Source organism: Podarcis vaucheri (assembly GCF_965113315.1).
Source record: "Podarcis vaucheri genome assembly, chromosome: 17".
NCBI classification, from domain to species: domain Eukaryota; kingdom Metazoa; phylum Chordata; class Lepidosauria; order Squamata; family Lacertidae; genus Podarcis; species Podarcis vaucheri.
The window spans coordinates 33,766,645-33,786,244 of NC_138755.1; the positions used below are offsets into that span (position 1 = coordinate 33,766,645).

General features: G+C 43.6%; 1 protein-coding gene across 3 annotated transcripts in view; it reads right to left on the bottom strand.

Moving 5' to 3' along the window:
* Positions 1-19,600, bottom strand: part of LOC309521782 (ephrin type-B receptor 5) — a 159,732-nt gene that overhangs the window by 34,370 nt on the left and 105,762 nt on the right. For all 3 annotated transcript variants that reach the window (XM_082204662.1, XM_082204660.1, XM_082204661.1), the window contains 2 exons: positions 8,979-9,134; positions 5,744-6,082 (listed from right to left, as the gene is read on the bottom strand). In XM_082204662.1, coding sequence (XP_082060788.1) covers positions 5,744-6,082; positions 8,979-9,134 — 495 coding nt within the window. The remainder of the gene's footprint in view (positions 1-5,743; positions 6,083-8,978; positions 9,135-19,600) is intronic.

Below are 19,600 nucleotides of genomic sequence, written 5' to 3' on the forward strand. Positions count from 1 at the left end.
TGAGGCGGGGCCACGTGACGGAGCAACAGAGGCCTAGTTAGCGTGAGCTGTCACTACGAATCGAGGTCAGCTCATCTCAAGCTCACTCCTAATGATCTTGGGGAAGAGGACGAGGGGGGAGGGGGGAAACAGCAGACAAAGGAGGACCTGACCACAATAGCTGCCCAATAGGTACCGCTACTCTGACGGGGAGGCTTTCAGCACTCCTGGTCTCCCAAGACCCCTTTGCTGCATCAGAGTGATTTGCTTCTCTTGTACGGCTGAAGGGACCTGAGGAAGCCTCCCTGAGGACCTTTGTTTTTCCACATTTTTAAAGAGACACAAGGAATCCAATTATGGCTCTGCTGCTGGCAGGACATGGAGCCCCAGCCCAGACCAGCCCAGCCCAAACCAGCCTAGCTGCTCATTTTCTCCAGAAACAAGACCGGAAATGGGATTACTAGAGGCGAGCAAGAGCAGCAAGACATGTCAGGGCAGAGAGGGCTTGAATTTGGAACGCCATGGCTGGGGTCCAGCCTAGTGAACAAGTCTCAGGAGAGGGGCAGCGTCAGCCTCTGGGTTGGCCTCTGTGCTGGGAATCTGGACTTCTTCCCAGATCTGGTTAATAGAGCAGAACCTGTTTCATTACAGGCACCTAACTCCATCCCCATCTCCAGGTGAACCTCCACTTTCAGACTCCTGACTGAAGGGACCCACCTTGGAATGGCGAATGTGCACTCCAGGTTGGGTTCCCGGTTTGGCCACCCACTGCTCTAGTCCTGCGTGCTCTACTGTTTTTTCCACTCCAATAATACTCTTGTTCACCTTGTGATAGACTTACGATTTATTAAAGGTTATCATAACTTCTTATCAATAAGTTAGCATTAGGATTTATTGCTCACAAAGCACAGCGTTCAAGCGGCTCAGCCTCTGGGAATGTTGCATTACAATCCGTTTTGCATTTCTTTTTAATACTGCCGCCTCCCACCTCGGCCCCCTTTGCAAAACAGATGCAAGGGCCAGACGACCTGAAATATGCTATGGTATTCTGAACATCCACACCAAGGTTATCTCAGTATTCAAGGCAGGTATCACATTCCAGGATTTTGTGCATGTGCTCTTGGAGAATGGGTGCAGAAGTTGAGCTTGGCTGAAACTTGAAATGCAGAATGGTGCCTTTCAGTGTTTTCAGCTAACGAGTGAAATCAGAGCTGTGATTGACAAGTGAGTTGCCTGGATACCAGGAATCCCTGCCTCTTCATCCCCTGCACATTTGAGCTCAGATACTCTCTGTTAAAGTTACTTTCTGCAGAATCTACTGTTAAAGAATCCCCTCACTGCTGGAGGAGGAGGAGGAGGAGGAGGAGGAGGAAGAAGAAGAAGAAGAAGAAGAAGAGGAAGAAGAGGAGGAAGAAGAGGAGGAAGAGGAAGAGGAAGAAGGGCAGCAGCAGCAGGAGGAGGAGGAGAAGCAAACTCAATATATTGCAAAGAGGCTTAAGCATCTCCACTAAGGACCAGACACTCATAAAGAATGTAATGGATAATTAACTTACAGTTCAACTGTATGAATGTCTACTCAGAAGTAATCTTTTTTATGTTCAATGGGCCTTAATCCAAAGTAAGTGGGTACAGGATTGCAGTCTGGGATTTCTTGTGGGAAAGGGGCGGAAAAGTTCATGATAACAGGGTCTGTTGTGCACACCAACCTGGGAGTAAGCTCACTTGATTATAGTTGGGGTGTGTGCATCTAAACACACAATAATCAGTCCATGTTAAGATCGGTTGAAGCCTTGGAGGTGTACTATTTTCTCTTTTTTTAGGGGATGGGACAAAACATGCATAATTTTGGTTAAAAGAGGCAAAATTTTATGCCACAAAGTACAAATGTGATGCCTATAAGTAAAAAAGCACTGTGGTCTTTTTCAGCCATTTTATATCTTCTTCTGTATGTTCACAACAGCAATGTGAGGCATGTTCATCTGAGAGTTGGACCAAGGAAGGAGGTGACCAAAACCACAGATATGGGGCAGGCAGATATTAAACAGTGCAAGCCTTTTGTAGCATGGAACTATGGGGGAAATTTCACCTGCTGATATTTTGTCTGTTGGACACCTTGTAACTTGTGTGTGACACTTGATTTATTTTTGAGAGCGCCACACCCGCACCTACAACAGTGGGTACAAATTTGCATGTGACATAAACTGTTTGCAAATTGTATGCAAAATTATTTCTTCTTTGGTAAGTTCAGCAGAAAGCACTTAGTCTAGGTACAGTGCACCACGCTCAGAAAATCTTGTTGGTACCCCTGGCTAGATGGACGAACGATCCGACCCAGAATAATATAAGCCTGCTTCCAAGTTCCTTACAAAATGCAGATTTGGTCATTTCATACAAGAATTTGCAAATACATTTCATGCAGGGGTTCTGTTCCTGGCCCCCATGCGCGTCAGTTGAATGTCCCCGTTCTGCCTTCTTCCAGGTCCAAAAGGACCCGCACATTGGTGATTATGCGTCAACTGGATGTGTCTAAAAATGGTTGCCACCTAACCTTGAATTCCACAAGTATCCCACAATATTTATCTTTAGAGAGCCAGCCTCCAAACCTTGATGAGAAAGTCTCCACATCACCAACTGAATTTCTTTTACCTATACAGGTGACATCTGAAATGCAGCTTTACTGCTTCCAAGGCTTCATCCACCACTGAAATTCAGCAACAACTTGGCTCCCTGACATTTTGATAAAGGTTTCCGGCATTGCGCAGACCTAGAGACTGCCTGTGTTTCTGCGGTTCAGACTAGCGATTCACATAGTTTTACCTTTCGTCAACCTCTCATATGCTTTCCCTTCGGAGACAGCGTTGCATCGCTGCAACGTTCGTTTTAAAAGGCCGTGAAATATGGGCTGCCAAGGACAGAAGCTGATGGGAAGTGAAAAGGTGCGCGGAAAGGAAGAGACAAGACAAAAGGCAGCTGGGAGAAGGAAGAGAGCAAGTGTGACACAGAAAAGGTAAACGAGGAAGTTGAAAGGGAAGAGGAACTGAAAGGTAGCAGAGGGTCAGGCAAAACAAGAGCGGTGAGCAGGAGATGGAGGGGACCACTCTTCTAATAATGTTCCTTCCTTGCAGTATTTTCTTCCTAGGAATGTGCAAAACCTGTCCTCTTGTTTTCGTAGATATTTATACCTTCCTGTATGCAGGCACAGCATGTTTGCCAGTCAGCTGCTACAGCAGGGGTGCAATTGTTCTGGGGTTTTGTTTGTTTGTTTGTTGTAAAAGGGATCCCAACCACGGTAATGGACTACTTGTATAATCATATCCGAAATAGGCTTAAAGGGGCATTACAGTCCCCATTCAAAACTGCAGATGCCTGTCCTTGCTTTATACTGTAGCCACGGTCCAGTAACACCATTTCACATACTTTGCAAGGTTTAAAGGCCCATTGTTTGATATACTCATGACCGAATAGCAAAATGCGGAGAATTTATTGTTTTCCTCATGCTGGTGATGGTATATAAAACTCTAAAGAACATGGGACCTGGTTACCCGTGAGAATAGCTCATCTTCTGTATCAAGACTGGCTTGCTTGGTGTAGCCACCTGTTAAACTGAGGTTTGTTTGGTGGGGGAGAGCCTTCCTGGTGGTGGCGCCCCAGCTTTCGAACTCCCTTCCCTGAGATATGACTGAATTTCCAGCACCAGCTAAAAGACCTGGTTCCTTGTTCAGAGACTTTGCTGGAGTCAGATTGGATGTTTATTGACTGTAATTTATCTCCCTTTGTTTTGTGATGTTGCTTTTATGTGTATTTAGGAAAGCTGCTTGTTTGCTGCTATCGTAACCCAATTTTGCATTATTTTTCCTGAGATCAAGGAGTAGTTTTTCAGCTATGTTTGGATGCAACCAGACACAATTTTGAACAAAAACGGCAGGCCAAACTGTTCAAAACTGCAGCAATTTTGTATGAAGTTTCCTGAGATCAAGGAGGTTTTTGTCTGTCTTTGAATACAACTTGATGCCAGACTGAAACTTCCAAAATTGCACTGATTTTAACCACTTATTTTAAAACTGCACTGTTTGCTGTTGTTGTTGTTTTTATTGCTGTTTTGGTTTCTTACAGTTCCTGAGCAACACTGAGTATGAGGCTGCTAGTATAATTTTACTGTTATCCCTGAATTACGATTGCAATGTACAGGATAGAAAGGTTATATATAATATAGTGCTAGTATTAACACAGATCAAACTGTTATTCAAAAAAAAGGAGAAGAAATTTGGGCCTATGATATGCACAGTGAGCGCAGAGAAAATCTACTCTATTTATAGTGATGGTCAAGTGTTGGTAACAACTGTCAATAAATAGTCAAATTTACTGTAGAGTCACTAAAAGTGTGTAGGGTGGCTTGCATCTCAAGGCCTACTCGTGCATATCTGACGTGCAAAAACACAGACAACCGTATCACGTAGACCAGAAACTCTGCTTACACCACACGTGCAACTGATTTCTCTGTGCAACATACTGCATTAACGTCAGCTGCTGCTGTGGTTCCAACAAAAATGTTCATAACATTCACCCATGAAAGCAAAAATGCTTATTTTATTTTTGCTCTGGAAACAGGAGATCACAGAGATTTGCGGCAACCCTACATTTCCCTACAATGTGCTTTAGAACTGCGCCATTATATGAGGTGTAGGAAAAGCTGCTGTTTGGAGACAGCCACAGAATCCAAGAAATTGTTCTTCATTTTTGCATCAAGCTTGATGCTCAGAGGTCCCCTTGCCAAAGCCTCACAGTGAAACACCTGCTCCTCTGACCCATGTGGCTGTCGACATACCCAACTCCTGTGGCCCTCCAGACAAAGGGCTCATGCGCACAAATCTTTCTTGCCCTGCACTTTCTAGGCACATGGCTGCACTTTCCCAGTTTCACATCTGAGCACCTTGTTGTTGTTGTTGTTGTTGTTGTTGTACTTTCCCCTCAAAAACCCACTTTTCAATGCTGAACTGGAACAAATGGCAATTTGGGTTTCCTGCAGATTGCTGTTTGCTCTGATTCAGAATTAAGAAGCGAGTTTTCATGGAGGAAGCACTGGGGCATCCCCCCCACAAAAAAACCCTGCAAGAGACTGAGCTATGAATCTGAAAGCCCCCAGTTCAAATCTTACCTCTTCCGTGAATTTATACTCTTAGGCAACCCACCGTGTTCTTACATATCCTCAGCCTCCCCCATCTACTGTGAGGGGGATAATACCATATTGGCCTGAATATAAGCCTCACTCCCCCCCCCCCCAATTCCAACCGTGAAAAGTTGAAATGTGGCTTAAATTCACGACCTTACAAAAATTGGCTTTTGTGATATCGCTACTGAAACAGAAATACAGTAAAACGGAACAGGTGTGAGTGACTGTGGAATTCTAAAGGAGTGGCTTATATCCGGGTATTGTCTTTTTCACTCCCCCCCCCCATTAATTTTAAGAGTGTGGCTAATATTTGGGTGTGGCTCATATTCGGGCCAATACAGTAACATTGACTTATCTTATGGAGGTGTTGTAAGAATTACAGCTAGATAATGTATGGAAAGTCCTTTACGAATATTAAGTATGATGGGGACACTTTAGAGTGGTGTGAGACTCTAAAGGGCAAATACCAGCAGAGCCGGCCCAATACACTTTGGTGTTTGAGTCACTGCTTGAACAGAAACGCCAAACAAGACCGGGAAGACAAAACAGAGGGGGCAAAGCAAAGAATGGGGCTCCCCCAAAAGCACTCCTCACCTGACTGGCTGGTGCTAACATTGATGGCGGCAAACTGTGGAGCATCTGGGCTGAGCTCCGTCACGAGGTTGACTGCCTGGATCTCAAAGGTGTACTGCACGCGGGTCAGGAGGTTGGAGACTTGCACCCGGCTCTCTGTCAGCCCCACCTGGCGTGGCTCAAACTGGACGCTGTCCCCGCAACGAACACAAGGCCCCGGGGAGCCTGTCGGGCACACCTTGCAGATGACGTTGAAGAAAACATCCTTTCGGCCACCCAAGTCCCTTGGGAGGCGCCAGGTCAGGAGGACATTGGATCCAATGATCTCATAGCTGAGGTCACGAGGGGCAGATGGGGTGCCTGCAAGGAACGCAGAGAGGGAGAGCCTGAGAACTGAGGAGAAACTCTCCCCCCCCCCTAAAATAATGCAAAAAGGCAGCTGCAGTGTTTCAAAGGGTTCACAATGCACTTCAAGAAATAAAGGGGAAAGTTTTTACACTTCTTAATACTACAGTGGAACCTTGGTTGTCGAATGCTTTCGAAGTTGAACATTTCGGCTTCCAAACGCCGACAACCTGGAAGTGCATGCTTCTGTTTTCAAACGCAACTCAGAAGTCGAACGGCTTCCAAGGCGTGTTTCTCCATTTTTTCAATGGATTTTGCCAACTGGCAATTTCACCTTGGTTGTCGAACATTTCAGAAGTCGAACGGTCCTCTGGAATGGATTATGTTTGACAACCGAGGTTCCACTGTAATTGCTTAGGACAAAATTTTATGGTGCGCCTAGCCAAAGCAGACTCCCCACATGTGAGGATTTTATTTTAGTAGTTGTTGTTGTTGTTGTTGTTGTTGTTGTTGTTGTTGTTGTTGTTGTTGTTATTTTGTGGAGGGGTGTGTGCTAAAAATTGTGGGCCCTGGCCAGCAGCCTCCTGCACAATTTCTGCTGCTAATGATAAGCCTCTTCCCCTCAAAACTGCCTTTCCCCTTTTAAAGGTAAAGGGACCCCTGACCATTAGGTCCAGTCATGACCGACTCTGGGGTTGCGGCGCTCATCTCGCTTTATTGGCCAAAGGAGCTGGCATACAGCTTCCGGGTCATGTGACCAGCATGACTAAACCGCTTCTGGTGAACCAGAGCAGTGCCGGAGCGGTACCTATTTATCTACTTGCACTTTGACGTGCTTTCGAACTGCTAGGTGGGCAGGAGCTGGGACTGAGCAATGGGAGCTCAACCCATCGCAGGGATTTGAACCACCAACCCACCAACCTTCTGAATTATCAAGTCCTAGGCTCTGTGGTTTAACCCACAGCGCAAATGCAGCAGTGGGACATTTCAGACCAATACTACAACTATTCCTATCGAGGGAGATGGGTGTAGACACACCTTGTATTTCCACCAGAGCAGGAAAGGAAGGCTGGGGGAATAGGGCTATGCTATACCGGTATTGAAATAACATTGTGATAAGTGTTTCAACAAGGCAATATACCGGTGAACAAAAGGTGGAGATTTGACAAGTTCCCAGGGGATACCTCAGCTGAACCAATACTTTACAGATAATTTGCCGATAATTTGCAGGCACCTTGCCGCCAGCTTTGTTGGCTCTCTCCCTCCTTCCTCCTAACCGATAAGAAATAACAATAAGCCCTCACAGAAACCAGCAAACTCTTTCAGCCACACCAGTATCTTTCCACTTAGAGCTCAGCTAATTTTGCAGAGCCTGCTAACAATCCAGGAGGGAAACCCCCCCCCCCATGGCTAATAATCAAAGAGGCAAAGTAAACAAAGCAAAGTAAACAAGGAACTGGAAAGCACTTCTTTCTTCCCTCATACTCACCTCCACCAGTGGAAAAAAAGAGGGGGGGGTATTTTTATTTTCTGGTGGTCTTTATGTTGTTGGTTCACCCTAAATAGCTTTCCTCCATATTAAAAAAGGTTACTTTTTTATTTAAAGGAGTATCTTTTTGCTTGCTTGCCCTCCCTCCCTCTGATAAAAAGGGAAAGATTGATAGGATGAGGGCTTTGGTGGGGGGGCGCTTCTGGGGGGGGATGGAGGGGAGAAGATTTAGCTTGCTGCCTTATGCTGAAATGGGAGGTTGGGCACTATGTGAGAACGATGGGGAGGGTGTTTTTCGGTAAGCAGTGCAACCAAATGCATGTCTACTCACAGGCAACCCTTAGTGAATTCAATGAGGCTTACTCCCAGGAAAGTAGAAGTTTAGTTGAACTCAGTGGGACTTATGCATGCACAGGTTGTACTTAGGCCTCTGAGTGAGGAAGCAGATGCAAATTGACTAGTAAATTACTTAAACTACTCTTAAAGTGGTTGAAAATATATTAAACATTTTATATGGAAGTTTATTTAATATTTTTATTAAACCTACTCTTCCATTACACCACAGATATATATTGTGATATATCGATATAATGTCATGTTTAGCTAGTGATATATTGTGATGTTGAAAACCAGATATCGCCCAGCCCCACTGGGGAACATGGGTGACACGGTGCGAAGAGCATTTTCCAATAGTGATGCCCAACCAGCTACTCGCCTTGGTGGTCTTTCATGGGTGGGTCGGCAGGTGGGGCAATGGAGAGATGACTTCCTAGAAATAGCCCTGGAACCAGATGAAATTAAGCAGGGGGCTGCATCTAGCATTTAGGCCGAAGGGTCCTCTAGTAGCCACAATAATGAAATGAAGCGGAATCTCCATGTAGAGAAGCAGCATATCCTTCTGGTTATTCAGAAGGAAAGGCTGTTTCCAATATAGCCTGAGTATCAGTTGCAATACACTCTGCCACGGACAGGCACCGCGACATTCAAAATGAAAAATCCTTCATGGATGATTCTGTGTCTCAAACATTGCCAGATACCTCCCTAAAAGAAGGCAGATAAACAGCAGTGTGGGGAGGGGCGAATCCCAGCAGCTTTCGGATAAGGAATCAGCTACTGTTCTCGGTCACACACAACTGCATTTTCTGTAAAAACCTTTCCCATGTCTGTGAAGGAGTGAGTGAGTCCCAAAGGATGTCCATTGAAATATAGCCCTGAATAGAATTGGACAGGAGCAAGCAAGGACTTGAGGCTGTGGACAGATGGGAAAGGGGCACAGAGGAGCTAAGGGGAAGAAAGCCAGAACAGACCAAATTTGGGGCCAGGACAGAGGGGTAATGCCCAGGAGCTAAAGGGAGGATTGCAGGAAGCAGGGGCCAATGGAAAGAAGGTTTAAAGTAAACCCACTCGCTCACAGGTACTTACTGGTACAGGGGGTGTCGGAGGTGTCTGAAGACGAGCGGTAGTATCGGGTCAGGCAAGCACATTCACTGGAGCCTGGTGTGGAAGAATAGCTGTGGGCAGGGCAGGGACTGCACGGTGCATCTCCCACCGATGCTTTGAAGGTGCCGACGGTGCAGGCTAAAGATTAAAAAAAGAGGGAGAAAAGGGGATTAAGCTATTAAACCTAAGCAGGTCAACTACCATCCTTCTGTTTCCCAGCCTATCAGCAAACAAAATTCACCTTACCAATGGATTGGTCACAGGGAGCCCAACTGAACCTCCAGCCTGTCAGTGTTCAACTGGTAGGTCACAGTTAATATATAAAGTCAAGGAAGCTATTAGAGGGAAGGAGACTTCCTTCCAAAAATGGAAACCTTGTCGAAGTGAGGCAAACAAGGAAGAACAGAAATGCTGCTGAATAAATGCACGTAGACAATAAGGGATGCCTTAATATTTATCTTAATATTACTTACCGGTACTTAATATTATCATCTGTGCGGAGTGTACACCTGGGCTTCCAGTCCTTCACCATATATCCCTATTATAGGTAAAGGTACCCCTGACCATTCGGTCCAGTCGTGACCGACTCTGGGGTTGCGGCGCTCATCTCGCTTTATTGGCTGAGGGAGCCGGCGTACAGCATGACTAAGCCGCTTCTGGCGAACCAGAGCTGCGCATGGAAACACCGTTTACCTTCCCGCCGGAGCGGTACCTATTTATCTACTTGCACTGGCGTGCTTTTGAACTGCTAGGTTGGCAGGAGCAGGGACCGAGCAACAGGAGCTCACCCCGTCGCGGGGATTCGAACTGCCGACCTTCCAACTGGCAAGCCCAAGACTCAGTGGTTTAACCCACAGCACCACCTGTGTCCCTTTATCCCTATTATATTTGGTCTACATGGCCTCCTGACACGGCTGGCCTGCATATGACTTGAAGTCTGAAGTTCCTAGTTAGTTTTCTCTGTCGGAAAAAGTGGAAGCTGGCGTTTCTGTCAAACACACAATATCCTATTGTCTGCATAACCAAAGTTTGCTTTAACAGAGGATACAGTTTGAGAAAGAGGGACTCTCCTGGCTGCTCTTGCAAAGCTGATTGTGATGACGTTTTTTAAAAGAGCTTTCTTTCCTTAGGTCAAGTACTGAGCTAAGGTGCATTTGGAGAGAAGCAATGTGAAGCTAGGAAATTGCCGTAAAACCTGTTTTCCAGCTATTTAAATAGTTTTGAAACACTTTCACTTCATCGTCCTATTAAAATGTAAAGATACCCATCAGCAGAATGTATTGTTCAGGCTTTTTGCTGAAGAACACATCTCCTCTTTATTTGAAAGCTAGTCTCCTCTGAGTTTATTGTTTGTTCCCAGCAAGCTCACGTAGGTAATTTTAATATGTAACCTGAAAGCTGACTCATGTCTTCCAAACCAGGATATATATCTAAGCATTCCATGCCAGAAACATAGGGAGCTGTGCACTGTATTTCTCAGCAATGTAGCCCATAATGCAAACACAGCTTTAACTAATCACCAGAAGTCTCTACCTGTATGCTTGCTTGTGCATATGTCTTCCTGTAAGTAGGGACACTGTTGCAAGTTCAGCAACCTGAAACAAACTACACCAGGGTTTCCCAAATGCCAGCTGTTGTTGGACTACAACTCTCATCATCCCTAGCTATCAGGATCAGTGGCCAAGGATGATGGGAACTATAGTCCAACTACAGCTGGAGACCCAAGTTTGGGAAACCCAGCCCTACACTGAGAGAGCATCCCATTTCTTTCTGACAATAAGTATCCCATGGCACACCTATAATCCATCCACATCTGCATATGCAGGATTGAAAATCACCACGTCCTAAAATAAGTAAGATGCAGGAAAAGATTATGCAATGTGAAATATTTATCTAATGTGCAATAAATTCTCCCTCTAATAGTTGTGCCTTCCAAGGTAAGTCCATAATCCTTACTTCTGCGTTCATTCTTCTGGTTTCTGGGAACAAGGTTCAAGCTGAATTCCTACCAATTTCCTCAGGTGTAAGTCCTACTGACTGTGATCAGATGAGGTTAGTGCCTGTAAGACTGCACAGCCTAGAACTTAGATTTTGTGGGGCAGATTTCCCTTCATCACTATATGATGTTGCTTTTTTGTTCTTAAAAAATAAATAAATTAGTTTTTGCTAAAGGCAATGTTTTAGGGTGAAAGGAAACCAAATCTAGCCATTCCTGAAAATCACCAATGGGACCAACATTCTGAAGTCCCCAGAATTCAAAAATATCAGCGGTAAATACATTAATTGTGCTGCCAGAAGCTGTCATTGGTTTTGCTCAAGGGGATTCAGAATATGCGCTGGAGTTCAGGAGCTCAGGGTGATTTACAGGCAGAAAAATCGTTTTAGCTTTGCAAGGTAAGACAAGGCTCTTCAATACCCCACACTTTTAAGATGGGGTTAGTTTCCCTCTTGCCAAAACAAAGCCAGTTTTGCAAACGTTGCTTCCGGCAAAAAGTTCAAGCTTTCATCTTTTTTTTTCTTAACTGCTGCATACGTTTTCTTTTTTTCATAACGGGAACATGATTGAGGAGGAGAAGGAGAAAAGACTGGAAGAACAGGAACGCAAAGGAAAACATTTTTCTAGAGTCAGCAGCTAGCAATGCTTCACAAATGCTGTGCCCTATTAAGATGGCAATTTACAGCACAACCAAACAGCTGCCTCCCATGCGCCCAGATGGCACATCACGGAAGAGTCCCAGGACAATGATGTATAATTTTCTCCAGAAGAGCATCACACTCACACACACACACACACACACAGGCAGTGTTTACATGCCACACTAAAACATGGCTTAGCGCACATGTGAGCAGTCCATGGCCCAACTGTTGGCCCACCACCAATTAAATTCTCTGCCTGAGGGGAAGCACAATTGTGATCGGAGTCACACCAGTGCAGTTTCCTCCCCATGGAAATCATGTTTCTCTCAGCCCACCAAACAGCTGGGAGGAAGGCATGTGGAGAGTAATACTCAAACAGCTGGTTTGCAGGCTGGGGAGAGTATGGATGTGACGGGGAGGGATGGGCGTGGAGGGATGACTCTCCCTTGTGCCTTCCTCCCCATCACAATGGAGTCTGTGTGTGTAGGAGTGTGTGCTGGGGATAAGAGAAAAAGTCTGTTCAGTTCACATTTCAAGGTTTGCTTATCAAATTTGCACTTTTCAAAACAATATGTGAAGTGAAGCACAGCTAGCCTTCAAAGTTCAATTTTCTCTGAATTTTGCAATGCAGTTCTCCAGCTAGGTAATGTGTAGAAAAACGCATATGCTACTCTAAAGTGTGCATATATACTGAAACAATGCATTGTATTAGGGAATATTGCTTTGGGAAAATGTGTATATTAGACAAAACTGCATCCCAAACTTTTTTTTTATTAGGAGACTTTCATACTAAAATACTGATGAATTTTCATGCCCATTTTAAAAAACAATTTTGCTTTGTAAATTGGAAATGTGAAGAATTGAATTTAAGAGTGGCAAAACGGTAATATTAGAGAAACCAAACTTACTCACCCTGGCATGTGTGTGTTATTGGCTCTGCCCATAGCTGGCTTTGGCCACTGGCACGAGTTGCTTCCCACCAACACATGTGGTTTTCCGTGGCAAAAAGGACATCTGGTTTAGCAGACATGCATGTGCAGGAACAAGCTACAATAAGCCTCAGGCTCTCCTCTGGTCAGGGGAAGTTTGGAAGTGTTTGCTTTGCTTTTGGTTACCCATGATTTTTTGGATTGTCTACAGCAACAAACTGTCACTCACACTAACTATGATTAATTTCAGTTGAGTCAACTCCAAGAAGTGGCTTCTAAGGATGGCTTTGTGAAATTAGTCATAGTTAGTGTTAGCCACAATATTAGGCCCAGAAGAAACAGCGAATTGCGAATAACTAAAGGTGGTAGATGAAGAATGTCAAATAGTTGGGGACTTTTGACTGTTATTAAACTATTAAGTTGAATTGTCCATGAGTAGGATCTGGGGTTTTTTTGGAGCAGAATGGGTGTTACAGTTATAGACTGCTGCTGTCACAGAATATGTCTGCTAATGCAACGGACTGTTTTATCAAGTTTAATTATGTTTTGAGTGGTGTTTTGCTGTACTGTAATATGATTTGGTGATGAGCCTTGGCTAGCTAGTAAAGTTTTCAGATTTGAAGCTCTCAGGGCTCCAAAAGAAGAACCAAAATTTCCAGGTGAGGAGCCAGAAATAAGCGAGCTGCTCACTTTCTGCTTGGCTTAAATGGGGCTTCTGCTAATAGCTCTGCACTCTATGCTCACCAATGGCACATACCAGGTGCCAATTCTTTCACCCACCAAGAGAAATTCGGCTACACCTTTACTCCACCAGTCTCTACCCTCTGGTCTTACCAGTTCTGCTCTTTAGCTCCCATGACAGTACTCTGGTCAGGGGAGAGAAATCCACATGCAGAAGAAACAATGAGAAATGAAAAGGATTTGGCAAAGAATCATTACTTTCTATATTTTATTTATACCTCACCTCGCCTTCCAGAAGTTCAAATACTGGGTTCTCCCTGCTTCCATTTTATCCTCACAACAGCCCTGTCAGATAGCTTAGGTTGAGTGACTGGTCCAATGACTTTCATGACTGAATAGGGATTTGAAACTCCAACCACTTTGCTCTCTTTTTAAATTGTATATCCCACTGACCACTGGTTTGGACTCAAAAAGCAGCTTCTATCTAAAACCGTCAATAGACTAAAGACCATTCTAGTCAGCTGATCAAATGAATATTCACTGATTAACCATACAAGTTTGGGTCCATTAACAAACTGATTAAATCAGCAACAAACAAAAAAATGCGAATGAGCAAACAACAGCTATAAATGGCTTATGGTCAGAGGTGATGGGAATTGCAACAGAAACTGGCCACATCACAGAAAAAGCATCCCCGCCCTCTCTCACAAGAATGCCTCTTTTAAAGATTGTGCTTCCCACCTGGAATTTCTGTAACTATTACTATTTACAAATAAAAATCCCAGTCCTTCAAACTAATCATTCAGGGACACCATGTTAGTCATCAGAATGGTTTTAATTGATCACCTAAATAATCAGCTATGGTTGCAAAGCTAATCCTATTTACCCAAGAGTAAAAACACTGGATTCTACAGGACTTACTTTTGAATAGACATAGTTAGGATTGAGCTGTGAGGCTTCATAAGCCTAAACATGTTTACTTGGGAGTAAACCCCACAGGACACAATAGGACTTGCTTCTGAGTAAACATGCCTAGGATTACATAGTAAATATTGCAGCCTTGATAAAACTGGTGGTGGTGATGGTGGGGAACACTTGGAATGTTAAAATCCAGTAGACCAAGACTAAACAAACAGTACAATAAGGCCAAGCTTAATTACTTCTTCATAGACATGGAAGTCAACAAACATTTCTAGAAGGTGGAACAGAATCAGCCAAGGGGTTAGGTCTCTCTGGGGAGTGTCAATCACTCAAGGGGAGGGGGCACATGATTTGCTTGCACAAGCTCTCAAACTTTGGAAACTTATAAATATCTAAAGACATCTGGGAGTGAAGCAGATTTTTCTCCCGATGTTTCTTAGGAAGCTCTTCCTAAGATGGCAGTTTCATATAGCCGTAGTGTAAAGCTCCAAAGATGAGCAATCATGACAGAAAAGGTCATGTTTCCATGAATAAAGGGGCCTTTTCTACAGATCTTGGCATGAGGAGAGAAGTAAGGGAGCAAGTGCTCCTTCAGTGATCACTAACTGATGGCTTTTTCACCTTAGATTCTTAGTGACCATTTTTACTGATGTCACCTCTCTAAAGAGACAGGAAAGTAGGAAACAACTGTACTAGATTCAGCAATACCCTACCTGTGTCATTTGGCAGTGGGACACACAAATGTCTCCCTCTCTTTTCATACCATATGCCAAGCGTGAAGAACCTGTGGTCCTCCATATTTTATTGGACTCCAGGTCCCATCAGCCCCAGCCAACATGAGCAGTGGTCATGATTAATGGGTGTTAGAGGTTAACAGCATGTGTAATATGACAGGACATGTGTGGTTCCTCATTCCTGATATATGTGATAATGGATCCTTGACAACTTTTCTAAGGTTGGGGTCAGATTCATGTTATTTCAGAGAGTTGAAGGTGGCATGAAACTGACATCGTTGCCCATGGCGGGGGCTCTCATCATCTTTGTGCCCATTGTTTGCATATTAAGTAGTGCTTCAAAAGCCCATAATACCTAGAGACAAAAAGAATAGATTGAGTATGAGAATGAAAGCTCTACGAAACCTTCTTCAGCTCTTGGATAGAACTGTCATCTGTCTCTGGTCTCCACAACCACATCTGGTTATGAAACGTTAGGATTCTTAGGTCCTCTTGGATGCTTGAGAATTTGATGTGAGCTCATCTGCCATTTCTGGATTTATAATGCTGATCAATTTCAGTGGCAATCCTAACTCCATTTACCTGAGAGTAAGCACCATCGAATTCAACAGGACTTGTAAGGAGACATGGTTAGGATTGTGCGGTTATGTTTTTCACATTTCCCAGTTCTTCCAATGAAGTTTCAATAGCAAACATAAGGATGGAAACATCTGAAAGCAGCATTAGACTGGAAACTGACTAATTTGCCAATCTGTAGTTACTCTCCAAAGCCAATTGATCCAAATATGGTGCCTATTACTGGACTGCCCACTGGAAGCAGCTGAAGTGAGAATCCTCCTTAATTGGGCCATTAGCGGCTGAATGAAACTTGTTAATATTAATCCAAATTTTAAAAGTGTTATTTCAATAGCAGCATACTGAATGAGGTCAGGAATAAGCCATGCAGCAGCAACAGAGCAATATATTTATTAGAACTAACCAACGCACAAGCTGTATTTTGAGTTTCACAGAAGCTAGCTAATTTGCTGCTTTTAATTGTTTCTTATAAAAGCATTATGCTACTGGATGTCGGGAGGTCTTTAGAATTCTACGCAAGGGCTGCCCATAAAAGGGCAGCTCCGCTGGGAAAAGCAACCCTATGAATCAGGCCTCTCCAATTTGGTGTTTCGAAGTACAACTCTCATCAGCACCAACCTGCATGGCCAATGATCAAGGATGAGGTCAAAACACCTAGAGGGCAGCTGGTTAGGGAAGGCTGCTAAAATAAGTACTCAGTAAGTGCTATTCATTCTTGCTGATTCCAGTTTTGTTTCACACACTTCCCCCCCCCCCCCATTAGTGCTAGACTGGAATTATATAATTGTCTGGATTCAGGAAGCAAGTCAATCTACTGGTCAAAATTTAAGTGAACCATTTGTTACTTGGCAACCTGGAGACTCCACCTGTACGTTTAAATGCACCACAGCTTTCTCCCATTTATTTCCACCTTTGTCCTTATATCCACACGTTTCACATTTCACCTGTTGAAGCCAGCAGGACTCTCTGTGAGTAGGAGCAAAGACAGGCCTTGGAACTCTGGCTAATGACAAATGGATAGCTGTAAGAGGGAATTTTGACAGTTTGTATTGTAGACTTTCCCAGCAGACATAATCAGAGATGTTGCCCCCTTCTCCATACACACGTTATGTGCATGTGTGCTTCTGGCCCCCCGTGATTCGCCCATGAAAATGACAGGAGAGAACTGTATGCCAGGATACTGCCCCAAATTACATCCCACTATTTTCCAGGTTAACAGGGTTGCAGTTTTTTTTCTGAAAACAACTAAACCAAGAATGAGCACTGAAGTTCCACTAGACTTCCAGAAGTGACATTTATGCCATGCGGTAGATCACATAAAATACAAAAAATTATTGTAAGGGAACATCAAGAAAACCGGAAAGTGAACATTAAACATCAACATCATCATTTAGGATTCCCTGAATCCTTTGACTGTTTGAATTTAAATTTGCAATGTAAAACTTAATAAAAAAGATTTGACAAAAAAGAAAACCGGAAAGTGCTGTCAGAATGTAGCCCAAATCAGATTTTTCTCCCACACATGCATACCTGCAATATATGTGTTTCAGACCCCGACCCTATTAATGAAGGGGAGACCTGAACTCCAAACCCCCCCCCCCACAAACTCCCTGAGAGCCATTAAGGTATTTTGTAAAGTCATTTGACTCTCATCATGCAGTGCTCCAGACAATACCATAGTGAGAGGGACCACTTTGAAAGATCCAACATGGCCCAACTCTGACCAATATTGTTCTCAAAACAAACTACCAGCCATATGTGCATTTGCATATTATAAACATATTCCAAAAGTGAGATGTAACATTAAAATGTGAGACCTCTATTTATTGCAACCTGAGAACACTTTTGATAGGGATGTGAGGCACCAGATAAAACTGTGAGCAGATTACCAGTTGGACACCCCTGATTTAAATAATATGTAGGCTTGATTCTACATTGATTTGACAACCATGAAGAAGAAGAAAACCCTTTGGCAACTATGCCAATACTTCCTGGTAAGGTTCTAGGTAGTTGCAAGCCCCAAAAACAAAACTTGGGTCTCCAGTTGTTTTTGGACTACAACTCCCATCATCCCTAGCTAGCAAGATCAGTGGCCAGGGACGATGGGAATTGTAGTCTGAAAAAAACAGCTGGAGACCTAAGTTTGGGAAACATGGTCTTAAACCGATGAGAGCACAAGGGGCAACTTATATCTGAAGATATAGATACACATCTATTTTAGTAAGCTCAGAATGGCTGAAGAAGTACTGGGCTGGTGCATCCTTCCTGAAGCTCAGAAAACAGGCTGTGATGGTATGGAAGGAGGTGGTAGAGGCAGCAATGATGTTGCATGTGATAATGCAAAATGGCAAGGAAAGAGCAGCTGCCTTTCCCTCTAGGCACTCTCCAACAGATGAAGAACGGTGCTTAAGATGAAAGCACGGCTCTGCTCTCCATACGCCACCCCATGTGACGTTTGCAGGAGAGTAATCACCTCTGTGGACAAAAATCTACACACACACATACACAAAACTGCATCCACCAGAACTCAATATTCATGCCTGGGCTTGTTTTTGTTGCAGCCGTGATTCCCCTTCAAGGACTTACAAGTGGGCAGAGTACAGTTCCCACCCAGCTCCTGGCATAGCAAGCCAGACAAAGGATTGCTGTATGGAATTCAACTTCTACCCTCAGGTCCTCCCGCTGTAGCACCCTGCTTGTGGTTAACGCTTAGCTGGAATGAAATATTCAACGCAGCAATAGAGAAATTAAAATAATTATTTATTTGTCAGACAAATAAATGAGAGGCACAGTGGTATATGGTTACCAAGCTCTGGCCTGGCCTCCTGCCATTATGGCCAGCACTTATATTCCCTTAATCCAGCCCCCTTTGCTCCTCCTGTGGCTACCTCTGTCCAATCAGCCTGGTTGAATTTCCTATTGGCTGATTGCTAGAACCAATCCTAGAAGATACACCCATATCCTCCTGTCCTTATATGGAACACAAAGAGCTATATATTGTTACATCTATAAATGACAAATAAGTAGTAATATATCTTACATGTGTCTCAACAAGGCATCTTAATTACCAGCTCACCTCTTGCCCTCCTTGCCCTATTGCCTTCTAAAACAAATGGTTAATCTTAAATTTTTATCTTAAACATATGTCAAGGATCTTGAGTTTCACATCAACATTGAAAGATCTCCTTCATTTGAAGGTTTCTAAACAAATGTCTGACAACTAATATATCAGGACTGCTCGGATGGCGTCTTTCTGTCTGGCAGGGCTAGGCTGGTGGCTGACTTAATTTAACTCTTACAACTATATGAAATCTAGCATTTCTTAAATCCTTTGCATAATTACATTTAAGACAATATATTTAATACATAACATAGGTAGCCTTTTAAAAGGAATAAGGCCTTTGTAAAGTAGAAAAGGAACTCAGTAAAAAGGAACACAGTAAAAAACCGCTTTAAAAGAAGCCTCTCCAGTTTACATTCCCCCCCCCTTCTCCAGCCAGCTGCTTTTCCCATTAGCTCTTCCCAACATTTATTGCCCTTTAACTCTCTTCAGTTTAAGAAAGAAACAGCTTTAAAAAGACTTCCCAAAAAATGCTTTCTTTCTGCCAGCCAGATGCTTCTCCATTTGGTCTTTAACCTTGGAAAGAAGATCTGGCTCATTTTACTGGGAGGCACATTGGCATTATTTTACTATTTACTCATTCCTAATTATTTATTTCTGCCTTTTTTTATCTTCTGTAACATATAGGGTCAGTGTCCTCACTCAGTCTGTAATTCCAGCTTTTACGACTTTGAGAATTGTTTTCTGCTATCAATCAAAGGGGCCCTTGTCTAGGAGAATAAACATTACCAAGGTTGTAAACTGCTGGCTTGAAACTTTTGAAAATCTAAGCTCTCTCTTTAATATACAAGTCCTGATCAAACATTAATAAAATGCAGGCTTATGCCTGATGCCTCACCGCCGCCCATAGTCTTGCAGACAAATCAATGAGCAGACTATCTTTCATCCTCAATGCATCGTCTGAGACTTCTCTTTGCCTGCCTACATCATGCAAGAAACTCTCTCTTGTCTACCTCTCCCGCCTCCCGACATTCCACAGGTAAGGGATCTGTATGATGCTGTCAC